Source organism: Pezoporus flaviventris, unplaced genomic scaffold, assembly GCF_033815535.1.
Source record: "Pezoporus flaviventris isolate CSIRO_AGI_PZ_B2104156 unplaced genomic scaffold, CSIRO_AGI_Pfla_v1 ptg000254l, whole genome shotgun sequence".
Taxonomy (NCBI): domain Eukaryota; kingdom Metazoa; phylum Chordata; class Aves; order Psittaciformes; family Psittacidae; genus Pezoporus; species Pezoporus flaviventris.
In genome coordinates this window covers 342711-354877 of record NW_026892801.1, presented here as the reverse complement: position 1 = coordinate 354877, position 12167 = coordinate 342711, and the positions used below count along the sequence as shown (strand labels likewise).

General features: G+C 58.6%; 1 protein-coding gene across 1 annotated transcript; it reads left to right on the top strand.

The window, feature by feature from the left end:
* Positions 1 to 3: 3 nt before the first annotated feature.
* On the top strand, positions 4 to 3682 carry LOC133263188 (transcription factor Gibbin-like; the record flags this gene model as incomplete). Its single annotated transcript, XM_061442873.1, has 3 exons — positions 4 to 1666; positions 1779 to 2488; positions 3155 to 3682. A coding segment is annotated over one exon (1620 nt), but the record flags the coding sequence as incomplete, so codon positions are not given.
* Between the last annotated feature and the right edge of the window lie 8485 nt (positions 3683 to 12167).

Genomic DNA, 12167 nt, shown 5'->3' with positions numbered 1-12167 from the left:
TTCTTCAACAGCGCAGAGCAAGGGGGGCAGTTCTCGAGCGCGGCGCACACCCCGCTGCGCTGCGACAGCCGCGCCAGCACCGTGTCCCCCGGCGGCTACATGGTGCCCAAGGGGTCCGCTTCCTTCCAGCCTTCCCCCGAGAACTGCCGGCAGTTCCCCAGCGCCGCGCCGTGGGCTTTCCGGCAGGGCTATGGTGGGTTGGATTGGAGCTCGGAGGCCTTCAGCCAGCTCTACAACCCGGGCTTTGAGTGTCACCTCAACGAGCCCAACGTCATCCTGGATATCTCCAACTACACTCCGCAGAAAGCCAAGCAGCAAACGGTCTCGGAGACCTTCTCCGAGTCCTCCTCCGACAGCACCCAGTTCAACCAACCGGCCAGCTACCGGCGCGCCAACAGCGAGGCGTCCTCCAGCGAGGGCCAGTCCAGCCTCTCCAGCCTGGAGAAGCTGATGATGGACTGGAATGAGGCATCCTCCGCCCCGGGCTACAACTGGAACCAGAGCGTCCTCTTCCAGAGCAACTCCAAGCCTGGGCGAGGCCGGCGGAAGAAGGTGGACATGTTCGACACTTCCCACCTCAACTTCTCCTCCTCCTCCTCCTCCTCCTCCGTGTACCCCTCCAAGAGGAACACGGGACCCCGGCAGCCCCGGGGCTCCCGGGGCGCTTGTGCCTCCAAGAAGGAGAGGGGGACGGGCAAAGCCAAGTTCCACACCAAGTCGCAAGCAGTGAACCCCCTCTTCCAGGAGAGCACGGACCTGGGCTTGGACTACTACAGCGGGGACAGCAGCATGTCCCCCCTGCCCTCCCAGTCCCGGGGCTTCGGGGTGGGCGAGCGGGACCCCTGCGACTACGCCGGCCCCTATTCCATGAACCCCTCCACCCCCTCGGATGGGACCTTTGTGCAGGGGTTCCAGAGCGACTCCCCTGGGCTGGGGCAGCCGGATTTGGAGAGCAAGCACTTCCCTGCCCTCCCGCCCCAGCTGGCGGCCCCGGGCCAGCAGACGGTGTTCGAGGCCGGCTTGCAGAAAGCCTTCTCGCCCAACTGCTCGCCAACGCTGGCCTTCAAGGAGGACCTGCGGGCGGGCTCCCTGCGCAAGCTGCCCGCCTGCGACTCGCTCAAGCACAGCATGCAGGGGGGGGCCCTGCCGCAGGCCCCGCACTTGGCGTGCCGCGATCTCCCCATGCCTCAAGCGCACTACGAGTCCCCCAGTTGCAAAAACCCCCCGTACTGGTATTCGCCCAACGCCAGCACCCGCAGCCCCTCGTACGACGGCAAAGCGGGGGCCGGGATGCTGGTAGACTTCATGGGCAGGACGGACCCCCCGTGCCTGAACCCCCACTTGAGCAGCCCCAGCAGCACCCACCCCTCCAAGGGCGAGAAGGAGCCCTTGGAGATGTCGCGGGCCCATCACCGGGGTCCCTACGCTTGCCCCTTGATCAATGACTTGAACATCTCCCCCGTACCGAGAGACTCAATGCTGCAGCTGCAGGACAACTACAGGTACCCCAGTTTTGCACCCCAAGGGCACCCCGTCATGGCCCCCACCCAGAAGAGCGGGTTTTTGGGACCCATGGTAGAGCAGCAGCACCCCGAGGACACTTTTACGGTCACCTCATTGTAGTGTCTGCAGACGTGCCAACCGGACGACGAGGTTTTGTTACAGGGTAGGTGGGGGAGAGCCTGGAGGTGATGGTGGGGAGGTGGTGCTGGGGGACACAGGGTCTCCTCATCGTGTGTCCCCCCCCCTCCTCTCTCTGTGTTGTGTTTCTTTTGCAGAGGTAATTTAGCCAGCACTTTTTTTCTGGAACACTTTTCAAGTTCTGTATTTAACTGGGATTGGAACCGTTTGTTTGTTTTCTATAAAAAAACACCCAAAAAAACACCAAAAAAAATATTAAAAAAGGAAAAAAAAAGAAAAAAAAAAGAAAAATATTTAAAAAGATCAAAAATAAGTGAAATGAAAGGATAAAAAAACATTAATAACGGACGAAGAGCGAAACCCCCCCGTGTTCTCCCTGCTCCGCACTTAATCCCGCTCCGCCTGCCAACTGCCTGGCTCTGCTTCCCGGCCGTGCCGCCCTCCTCCCGCCCCGCAGCAGGACAATCGCATGGATGGACGGATGGACGGACGGACCCACGGATGGACAGACGGACCCATGGATGGATGGATGGATGGATGCATGGATGGACGGATGGCGCAGCCCCACCGAGCCCAGGGGCACAGGCAGGGCGCAGGCAGGAGGTGGCCATGGGGGTCAGCAGTGGGTGCCCCCTGCCCGCAGCCTGGCCAGGGGACAAGGGCAGCCCCTTGGCTGCCCCCGGGGGGGCTGCTTTGGGGATCTTTTGTTTCTTGTTTTCCCTCCCCGTCCGCTCCCCCGCCGGGTGCTTTCCGTGCCGGATGGATGCCAATGGGTCTTTGGGAGCGCTGACCCCCACCAGGCTCTGGCAGCTTCGCCAGCGGGGCTCAGAGATGCCACCGTCGCCCGGTAAGTGCCAATGCATCCCTGTGCCCACCCGGTGCTCAGTGCCCCCGGAAGGTGGGGTGGGGATGGGTGCTGGGTGCTCTGTGCTTTCCAATGGGGTTTCCAGTGAGGTTCACCCACTGGGTGCTCCTAGCCCCTTTTGGGCTGCAAGCACTCGACCCGGGTGTTGCCCCATGGCCAAACTTCAAACTGGGGACCCCAAATGCCCCAGTGTCTGTGGGTGGATGGAGCTAGTATGCAGGGTGCTGAACCATGGGTTGTGGGGTGCTGGGTGCTAGAGCTGGGATATGGGGTGCCCCAGAGCCCTGGATATATGGGTGTCAGACAGGGGTGGGCAGGACCCCAAACCTCTGCGTATTGTGGGTGCCTGATAGGGGTGGACAGGACCCCAAATCCCTGGGTACCAGATGGAGGGTGGGCAGAGCCCCAGACCCTTGGGTACGTGGGTGCCAACCCCTGGGTGTGTGGGTACCAAGCCTTTGGGTATGTGGGTGTTGGATGGAGGGTGGGCAGAACCCCATGGGTACCTGGGTGCCAAACCCCTGGGTGCATGAATGGGCTCCCTTAACCCACACTGTCCCCCATCCTTACCAAGCGGGTGCCCCATCACTGTGCCGTCCCACTGGCACCCAGGGGGGCACTGACCCATCTCTCCCCTCTCCCCACCAGCCACAGCACCCATCCTGGCTGCCGGAGCAGAGAGGAGAGGAGAGGAGGGCACTGCTGGGGGGGGTACCCCGGCCCCATTGCCCCCCGCTTGGCCCCCGCCTCGGCCGTGGCGCCGGCGCCGCGTTCTCTCTCGGAGGGGACTCTTTTAACCGTTTCCTTTTGGGGTTTTTATCGGAGGGAATTTTCATTTTCTGCACAAAACCAGCAATTGTAAATACTTTTGAAGAAAAGCTTAAAAAAAAACCCACAAAAAAATGTTTAGGGAGAAAAAAAAATCCTAAAAAGCTGAAAATTCACATTAAATACTAAAAGACAGAGCCACGCACCGGAGGGAGAAGCAACGGAGCGGCCGAGAGGTGAATATGCAGGAGAGAAGAGCAAAAACCCACCCGTATGCACTGAGTAAAGATTTATTTACAGCTCAAATCGACCTAAAAAATGAGAAAGACAAAAAAAAAAAAAACAAAGGAACAATAACCTATTTATTGTATATAATGTTTTATTATAAATCGTGTCTTGTATATTGCATTCTGTACCTCTGCTGTGGTTTTGTGGTGTGCAGCTCCCGCATGGGTCCCGTGGCTTTCCGTTGCCTTTTTTTAATGCCCAGGACTTGAGGTCTTATTTTTATGATGCTGATGCTGAAGAAGAAGGGGTTTGGGAGTGGGGGGTGGGGGGGGGGTGGGGGAGGGGGGTGGGTTTTTTGGCAGGATGCACCCAAAGACCCAAATTTGTATGAAAAAATAGAAAAAAAAAGAAAGAGTTTAACAAAAAAAATCATCAGAAAATTAAAAAAAAAAAAAAAAAGGGAGGAAAAATATCAGGAGAGAACTGGATTCCAGAGCCTTTGGTGGGGAGGTTGGGATGGGGCAATAGGGGGGGCACCGTGGTCCCCAATGCAGTGATGAGCTCAGGGTGTGGGTGTGTGTGGATGCCAATGGGGGGCTTTGGGCTTCTCTGTCCCCCCTATGTGTGATGTATGTGTGTCCCCACCAAGGGTTTGGCTCTATAGAGCTTTGTGGACTGTGCAAAACCAACCAACATGAAAAACAGAGGGGGAAATGCCCTTCAGGGCTAAAAATGGACAAAAACCAGGGGGAAAACACCCCAAATCTGGTCAAAAGAGCCCCTAAAACCCAAACCCAACCAAGAAGAGAGGAAAATGCCCTGAAATGGCTAAAAATTAACAAAATCCAGGGGTAAAACACCCCATGTCTGGTCACAACAGCCCCATGCTGCCCACCCCCAGCCAGAGAGAACCACCCTGGTGCCCCCCCGTCCCCCCTGTCCCCTCGCCTGGTTTTTGTGTTCTTTAGGAAGGAATTTTTAATAGGCACTTTTTTTATATTAAAAAGAATCCTCTATATTGAGCCATGGCCGCTGCCTTCTTGCTTTGGGGGAGGGAGGGGAGGGGGCTGTTCCCACCTGGAACTGAGGGGGGAATGGCATCCAGCCTAATTGCAGTGGAAGGGGGAGTCCCACTGTGGGTGACCTCAGTGGGGTGGCTCAGGGCTGTGTGTGAATCACTTAACTGCTTGGCTGGGTGGGATGGGTGCCCACCCCCTTTGGCACCCATAGGGCACCCAAGAGGGGGAGAAATAGAATCTCCACAGTATGGAGGTGATGGATGGGAACTGTAAAGGTGCAAAAATGAGGAAAATAAGCCCTCCAAAAGAACACTCACAAATAAATCCAACTTCCAGGACTGGGAAGATGAAGGCTGCAGCATCCTTTGGGAGAGGAGGGGGGGGGTTGGAGGGGGGGGGAACCAGCTACCTGTGGGTGGGAGAGGTTGGTGATCCCGGCGGGGTCAGGGCTGCTGCAGTGAAGTGCTTGTGCAGCAATGGGGGGGCCGGGGGGAGGCAGGAGGTTGCTATGGAGAGGAACACACGGTGCATACTGATGGCGGGGGGGGGGGGGCTGCCAGCGCTGCCGCAGCCCAGGGAGATGTCAGTGTTGTGCAAGGAGAGCACGGGGAGGGGGACACCCAACCTCAATGGTGGCCTTGGGGACCAGCAAAGAGAGCCTGGTCCTATGCAGCCCCCCTAAGACCCACTCTCAATGCAGGATGGGGGGTGTGGGGGGTGTGCCAATCCCTGTATCCCAGGTTAAGGTGGCTGGGAATGTGATGGAGGCTCTATTTCCACCCCCACACACACTCCCTCTGTGCATGATCACACAGGGCCTTGCAGGGGTGCACTTGCACCCCTAATGCCCCATGTTGGAGCTTCACCCAGTGAGCTCCGTTGCTCCCATGGGCCATTCCCAGCACCCAGGCTGGGATACTGCCCATGGGAGCAGATGCGGGAGCTGTCCCTAGGGATGCTGCTCATGTCTGGCACAAGCAGTGCCTCCCGTCCTTTGGGGGGGTCACCCCAATATTGTGCTCTCACCCGGGTGGGCACCAGATACCAACCCCACCTTGACATTGCTTACTGGGGAAACTGAAGCAGGGGACTATGGTCCCCATGCCATGGCTGTGCCCATCTTGCACCCACCCTAAAGGGTAATGCTACTCCTGGGGGATTGTTAGGGGTTCATCCCATTCCCTCCTTGTCTCCAAAGCAATGCTTCCCACAACCATCAAATTTAGTCTTTTCCCCCCATTTCAGCTCACAGAAAGCAGCGCTAAAGGAGGACAAAACCCACTGCAGCTGCATTAGTGCCCAGGTAAGGCAGGCACAAACACGTACAGCACTGGGGTGAACAGGGAAAGGAATCCCACTGGGAGGTAGGCAAATCCCACGGGGAGGCATGGCCTGGCATGGCCACAGCCTCACCAGGATGTCCAGTGCTTGAAGCACAGCTTGATTTCATTGACTTCATTTAGTTCTTATTCTTTAAGCTTCAGCTCTCCCTCTCGAGCAGTGAGCGCCGCTTCAGAGGCTGAAAAGCCTCGTGATGGGGCTGATTGTTGGGTTTGGCCAGCAAAGGTTGCTTGGGATAGTGGGAGAAAGAAAAGATGTCAAAATCGAGGGAGAAAGTGGTTATTTGGCTATTTCTTTAGCAAAGGCCTCTGAGAGATGCTTATGGGGGCACCCAGGCATGGTGCACACAGTGCCCAGTGGATATGGGATGAGCAGGACAAGGGAAGCCTGGTCCCCCACATGTGGCTGTACCTGTACATGATGGAGATTATGATGTTAATGAAGCAGAGAGGAGGTTTCTGGCCTCTCATGGTGGTTACGATGCTGGAGCAGGCAATGGAGCTGCACAGAGCCCAGGGATGCTGCAAGGACAGTGGGATGAGGGATGCTCCACATCCCAAGCAAGAGGGGTCCAGGGCTGACCCCAGAGCCGTAGGGAATGGAGATGGAAGGAGGCTCATTGTGCTGCTGCCATGAGCAGGAAGGGCTGTGCCACCATTCCGGCTTTTTCCATCCCCTTGGAAACAAGGCAGGAATTTGCCTGCCCATGGCATGGAGACGGATCCAAGGGTACAAGGCTGGGAAAATGCCCCCTATCCCATGAGGAATGTGCCAGGGCAGGGGATGGTGCACATGAATGAACATCCAGACCTGGCTCCACCATCCCTTTGGCACATGGGATGTCATCGTCCATGCCAAACTCACCCCCGTACCAGCACGCAGCACCAGCTCTGCTGCCATCCGCTGGTACCTGGAGCAGGATGAGGGCTGTGCCACCCACCCCAGCCCTGCAGTGGAAGCCGAGGCGGGGAGCAGCAGCAGGACCCTGCCTTCATCCCGCTGCTTGGATCTGACCAGGAGATTTGGCCACCCCCTTCCTCTTCAAATTAATGGCTGTGCCGTGAAGGAAATTGAAGCCATTATTCTTAGCTTGCATCCTTTATACCCACCAACTTCAACCACTTGACATGCTAATCACAAGCTAACGAGGAAGGGAGGCGATTTCCCACGTCAGACCTGCAATCCAGTGCATCTGGCAGCAGGAGTGGGGAGCATCCTGAGCCGGGGGCCACCAGCACCTCAACACCAGCATGCCCAGCCCCTTCCACCCTGCTGTAGCCCCCCAAAGCTGCTGCCACCCCACGCTGTCCGCATCCAGGACCCTTGTGGAGGGATGTGGGGTGATGCCGTTGCTCCCCGGGGACACCCCGCGCATCCCTGCTGCACGAACAGCCTCAGCGCCAGCAGCGCGGATCCCAGCTGGAGGAACCAGACCACCCCTGCTGCTCCCAGAGGAAGGGCAAGGCCCTTGGAAGAGATTTCCACGTCCCCTCCGCCCGCAGCAGCTCCCCCTGAGCCCCGGCGCGTTCATCGCACCCTCTGCAGGGCTGCGTCTGCCCGGCCCCATCCATCCCAGCCTGGCCTGAGCCCAGCCGCCAGCCGGCCAGAGAGCTCTGGAGTCCATTAACATTCCCCCCCGAGCGATTTAATCCCCCCCTCTCTGTGCCCTGGCTCTGGCTTTTAACTCGGGTTTAATCAAGCCCAGCCTGGCGCCTTCTAAATCACCGGGGCGGATGGCACCCAGCTCGCCGCATGGCACATGGGTGCTGTGGGTGCGCTCTGCAGCGGGAGGCGGGGGCAGCCCAGGGCAGAGCCATTCCAAGAGGTCTCCACTCTCCAGTGACTGGAAAAGGCGTTTTGGAGCCGGAGGAGCTGAGATCAGCAGAGCAGGGGCCAGCAAAGGCAGGGAATCAAAGCAAAGGCTATTGCAGGGGTTGCTGTTAATACCGGCTGCATGAGGATGGCCTCGGGGGGAGCTGGCACCGAGGGGGTGGGCTGTGTCCACAGGGCAGGCTGGGGTCCACGGGGAAGGAGGAGGGTTTGGCTGCTGGATGCTTGGATTCGTTCCTAGCACCCACTGATGGGGGGCACAGGGTCTGGGGCCCCACTGGGGTGGGAGGTGATGCTGCCTGCACCCATGTTCCTAAGCCGAAGCACTAAGGTGTTTGGGGAGGACCAGAGGGATGCAGGGGGATGCCCCCCCCCCCCCCCTTTCCCCCCCCCCCCCCCCCCGGTGTTTCACCACATCACTGCCGTAAAGGGAGCAGAGCCCCTCTGGGGGTCCTGGATGGGGCTCTGTGGGGTGATGGTGGCTTTTTCCAGCCATGTCCTGTGGGATGGAGGCGGGATCAGTGCTGGCTGTGGGGCTGGCTGAGGGGTCTGGGGGTGATGTGCGGGAACCAAGGGGCAGGATGTGGCATTTTGGGGAGCAAAGCATGAGCCCAAGTGGTGTTTGGGGGTCCCAGCTGTGTGGGTTATCAGCAGTGGCAGAAGCGTGGAGCTTCCCGGCTCCTGGGGGAGGGATTAAGGGGATTATATTATTATTTGTTATCGCTGAGGGGGGAAGAAATAAGGAAGAAGCCTTCATCGCTGGGAACTGTGCCTAATCAGAGCTCCCTGCTTCCGCACAGACAGCCCAGGATGGATCCTGATGGATGGATGGATGCTGAGCATGTGCTGGGGCTGTGGATGCCTGGGGGAGGGCCTTGCATTAGGATGAAGGGAACACCTATTGACACCCCAGCATCTCTGCAGGATGGGGACAAACTGGGCTGCGGTCCCCCCTACTTGCTGAAGCTATGTGCCATGCAGTGATGCGCTAAGGGGCATGCCCAGAGGTGCAGGGGTTAGAGGCATACTGGCATGTGGGGACATGAATGAGATCAACACGGGCTCTGGTAAGGGGAGCAGGAGGATGAGGAGGGTCCAGCTGAGCCAGGTCCCCATGAACCCAGGTCTGGGGATAGAGATACCCAAGGACACCCATCACAGCTCTTCCTGCAGGGCCTGGGGAACCCAAGGACAACCACATTCATTACACTGCCCCTTCCAAGCGCACACCTCTAGTTTTGCCTTCAAAGCCCCCCATTTCCAGCCAAGCCCTGCTCAAACGTGGGGTGCAAGCACAGGGCAGCTCCTCTCCAATCCTGCCTTGCCCATAGCCAGGCTGAAGCCAGCACCACCACCACCAAAAGCTCATCATTAGAGCTGCTTCCCCACACCCTTCCTTTAGTCTTTTATTTAGACTTTCTGGCTCTTGTTTTTGCACCGGCGAGCGCTGCTGGAGCGCACAGAAATCCTTCAGATCTCGGCTGGCAGCAGAGCTCTGCCTAATCACAGTCATTATCTGGAAGCAGGTAATGGGCATCTTTCCCATGTTAATGTGAAAACAGAAGCAGTGAGAGCAGGACGCTGGGGAGGATGGGGCTCGCTCCCGCTCACTGCTCCTGAGCACGTGTTGGGTGCTGGTGGCTTTCAGGCGGGTGCAGTGAGGGGTCCAGCGGCTTGCGCTCAATGCATCAGGCAGGAAGGGGCTGTATCCTGCATGGGCAGAGCTCGTCCTTGCTGCCACCGCGATGCAAGCACCGGGCCTGTGTTTTGGGCAGTGGTGGTGGCGTCTTCCTCCTCCCCGCGCCACCGTCGGAGCTTGCCCCCGGCTCGGCCCAGCGTGGCCGGGTCCTCCGCTAACAAGGACTCGTCCCTTTCATCGCCAGGGGCGGGAGGGGCCGGAGCTGGAGGTGAGAGCCGCGGGTGCCCGCCGGGGCCGGGAGGGGAAGGTTCCGTGGCGCTGGAGTTTCGTTTGCTGCGATACCATTAACGAGTGAGCAAAGGTTGCGGAGTCTCCATGGAGACAAGACAGCAAAGCGAGCCCGAGCGGCTCTGCGCCGGGGTTACAGCTGATTAGGAAATGTCAGCGCAACGGCAACTGCCCGGCGCCACGCTGGCCCGGGGACCTGCGCATCCCATCATCCTGGGGGTCCCAGTGCATCCCATCCATCCTGGGGGTCCCAGTGCGTCCCATCATCCTGGGGGTCCCAGTGCATCCCATCCATCCCAGGGGTCCAAGTGCATCCCATGCATCCTGGGGGTCCAAGTGCATCCCGTCATCCTGGGGGTCCAAGTGCATCCCATCATCGCAGTGGTCCCTGTGCACCCAATCATCCTGGGGGTCCCAGCACATCCTATCATTGCAGCTGTACCAGTGCATCCCGTCCATCCCGGGGGTCCAAGTGCACCTCATCTATCCCAGTGTGCCACTGGACCACCGCATACTGTGTGCATCCCACCCATCCCAGGAGTCCCAGTGCATCCCAGGTACCTCATGTGCATCCCACCCACCCCAGTGTCCCACTGCATCCTATCCGTCCCAGTGTCCCACTGCACCACGGGTACCTTGTGCACATCCCATTCATCCCAGTGTCCCACTGCATCCCATCCGTCCCAGTGTGCCACTGCACCCCAGGCACCTCATGCATCCTGTGCATCCCATGTGTCCTGTGCTCCCTGCCCATCCCCAATGCTCCATTGCATCCCAGCTACCTTGCGCATCCCATGCATGTCCCAGGCATCCTGTACACCCTGTTCATCCCATGTGCCCCATTGCATCCCTTGTGTAAGGCTGGCACATGGGCTCTGATAAGGTGCCATGGAGGATGACCCCTCTTCCCATCCCCAAATGAGGCTGGACAAGCTGGATCCCGCCTCATTTCCCCAGGAGCAAAGCCCAGGCTGAGGGAAAGGGATTGGGATGAACCTGGAGGGGGGGAAACAATTTGTGCCAGGGGGTTATCAGTTGCTTGGATGTGGCTAGAGCCCACTTAGGAGGGAGGCAGGAGCAGCCCCACTGCCCTTCCCCATCCCCTACAGCATCCTTTACCTCCAGCAGGATGCAGGGAGGCACCAGGCAGGCGAGAGCATCCCTCTTGTACAGACACAAGTGTCAAGGGGTACAGGGAGGGGGCTGGCTCCTGCAATTTAGCAGGTATTATTTGGCAGCTATAAACAGAGCCTCTCGCACAGCCGGGGAGAGATAAAGGTTGCAGTGCAGATACAGATTAGGTGGTTCCCTTGAGGCTGTGACACCTTGAGATAGAAGCAGCTCTTCTTCAAGGGAACAGCTTGCTGGCAGCCTGGAAAACCTGGAGCTGAGCAGCCTCCAGCAGCATCGCACCCTTTGCTTTGCACCCATAGGACTGGGATGTGGGGTGCTGGGAGCACAAGGGGCTGAGCATTGCACTGAAAGGGGATAATGCAAAAACGGGGAAGCAATGGGTGTTTGCAGCACATGTGTGTGCCAAGGAGAGACCAAAGGGAATGGAAGCAGTGACAGAGAGACCCAGGATGACTGTGCCCATCGGTGATGCCCATGGCAGTGATGTCGGCTCCTCAATGGGAGCAGCAGTAATTTAATCCCCATGGTTTGGTTTAGTGCACTCTGAGCATTCAGAGCTTGGTGTCCTGGTACCTTTCACCCTGCTCTGCAGCCATGAGCATCACCCTGGCTCTGCTGAGGACCAGGCTGGGCTGCAGGATGCTGCCAAGGACCCCTAAGTGATGCAGTGGTGGAGGGACCAGGATGCATGGCCATGTGCAGTGAGTGCGACCCATCCCCATGTCCCACTGCCAGCCCCAGTCTTTAAACCAGGCTCATTTAAGCCACCCTCCCACCCCCCGAACCCTGGTTTGGGGGCTGGAATCGGGTGGGGTCTCGGGACCCCCTGTCCTGGTTTGGGGGCTGGAGGTGAATGGGGCCCCCCCCATCCCTTCACCTTCCCTCCTCCTGCCCCTCATCCCCGTCCCTTAACCCCCACCCCACACTCCTGCCCCACAGCTCCCAGCCCTGACCCCCGACCTGCCCACGCCCCCCGCCCCAGCTCCACTTGCCCCCTCCCGCCCTGGAGTGACTCCCCCGCTCCTCCAGGTGGAACTTTCCTCTCAGGGTGTGAGACCATAGAGGCGAAAGGCAATACCAAACGCGAGCTCTCCCGGGGAGGGCAGAAGAGACAAACTCCTTTCCCCCAAGGCCGCCTGGAAGTATATTGAGCTGTGTCCCCCACAGAATTAGATGCGTGTTTTAAAGATGTTGTGGCTTTGAGTGGTGAAATTCCCCCTGGAATTTATCCCAAACCCGCCCGAGGCTCCCCCCGCCTACCTCCCCTAATGGTACGTTCTTCCCTGTTTACTCTCTTTGCGCGGCCGCCTTGGGTGGGGTTTTTCCGCTGCTCCAGTTCCGTACGCAAGTAGCGTAGGGCGGCTTTGATGGACAGCCAGTGTAGCCAATAGTGTGGCAGCGTCCTTGGCGCGCT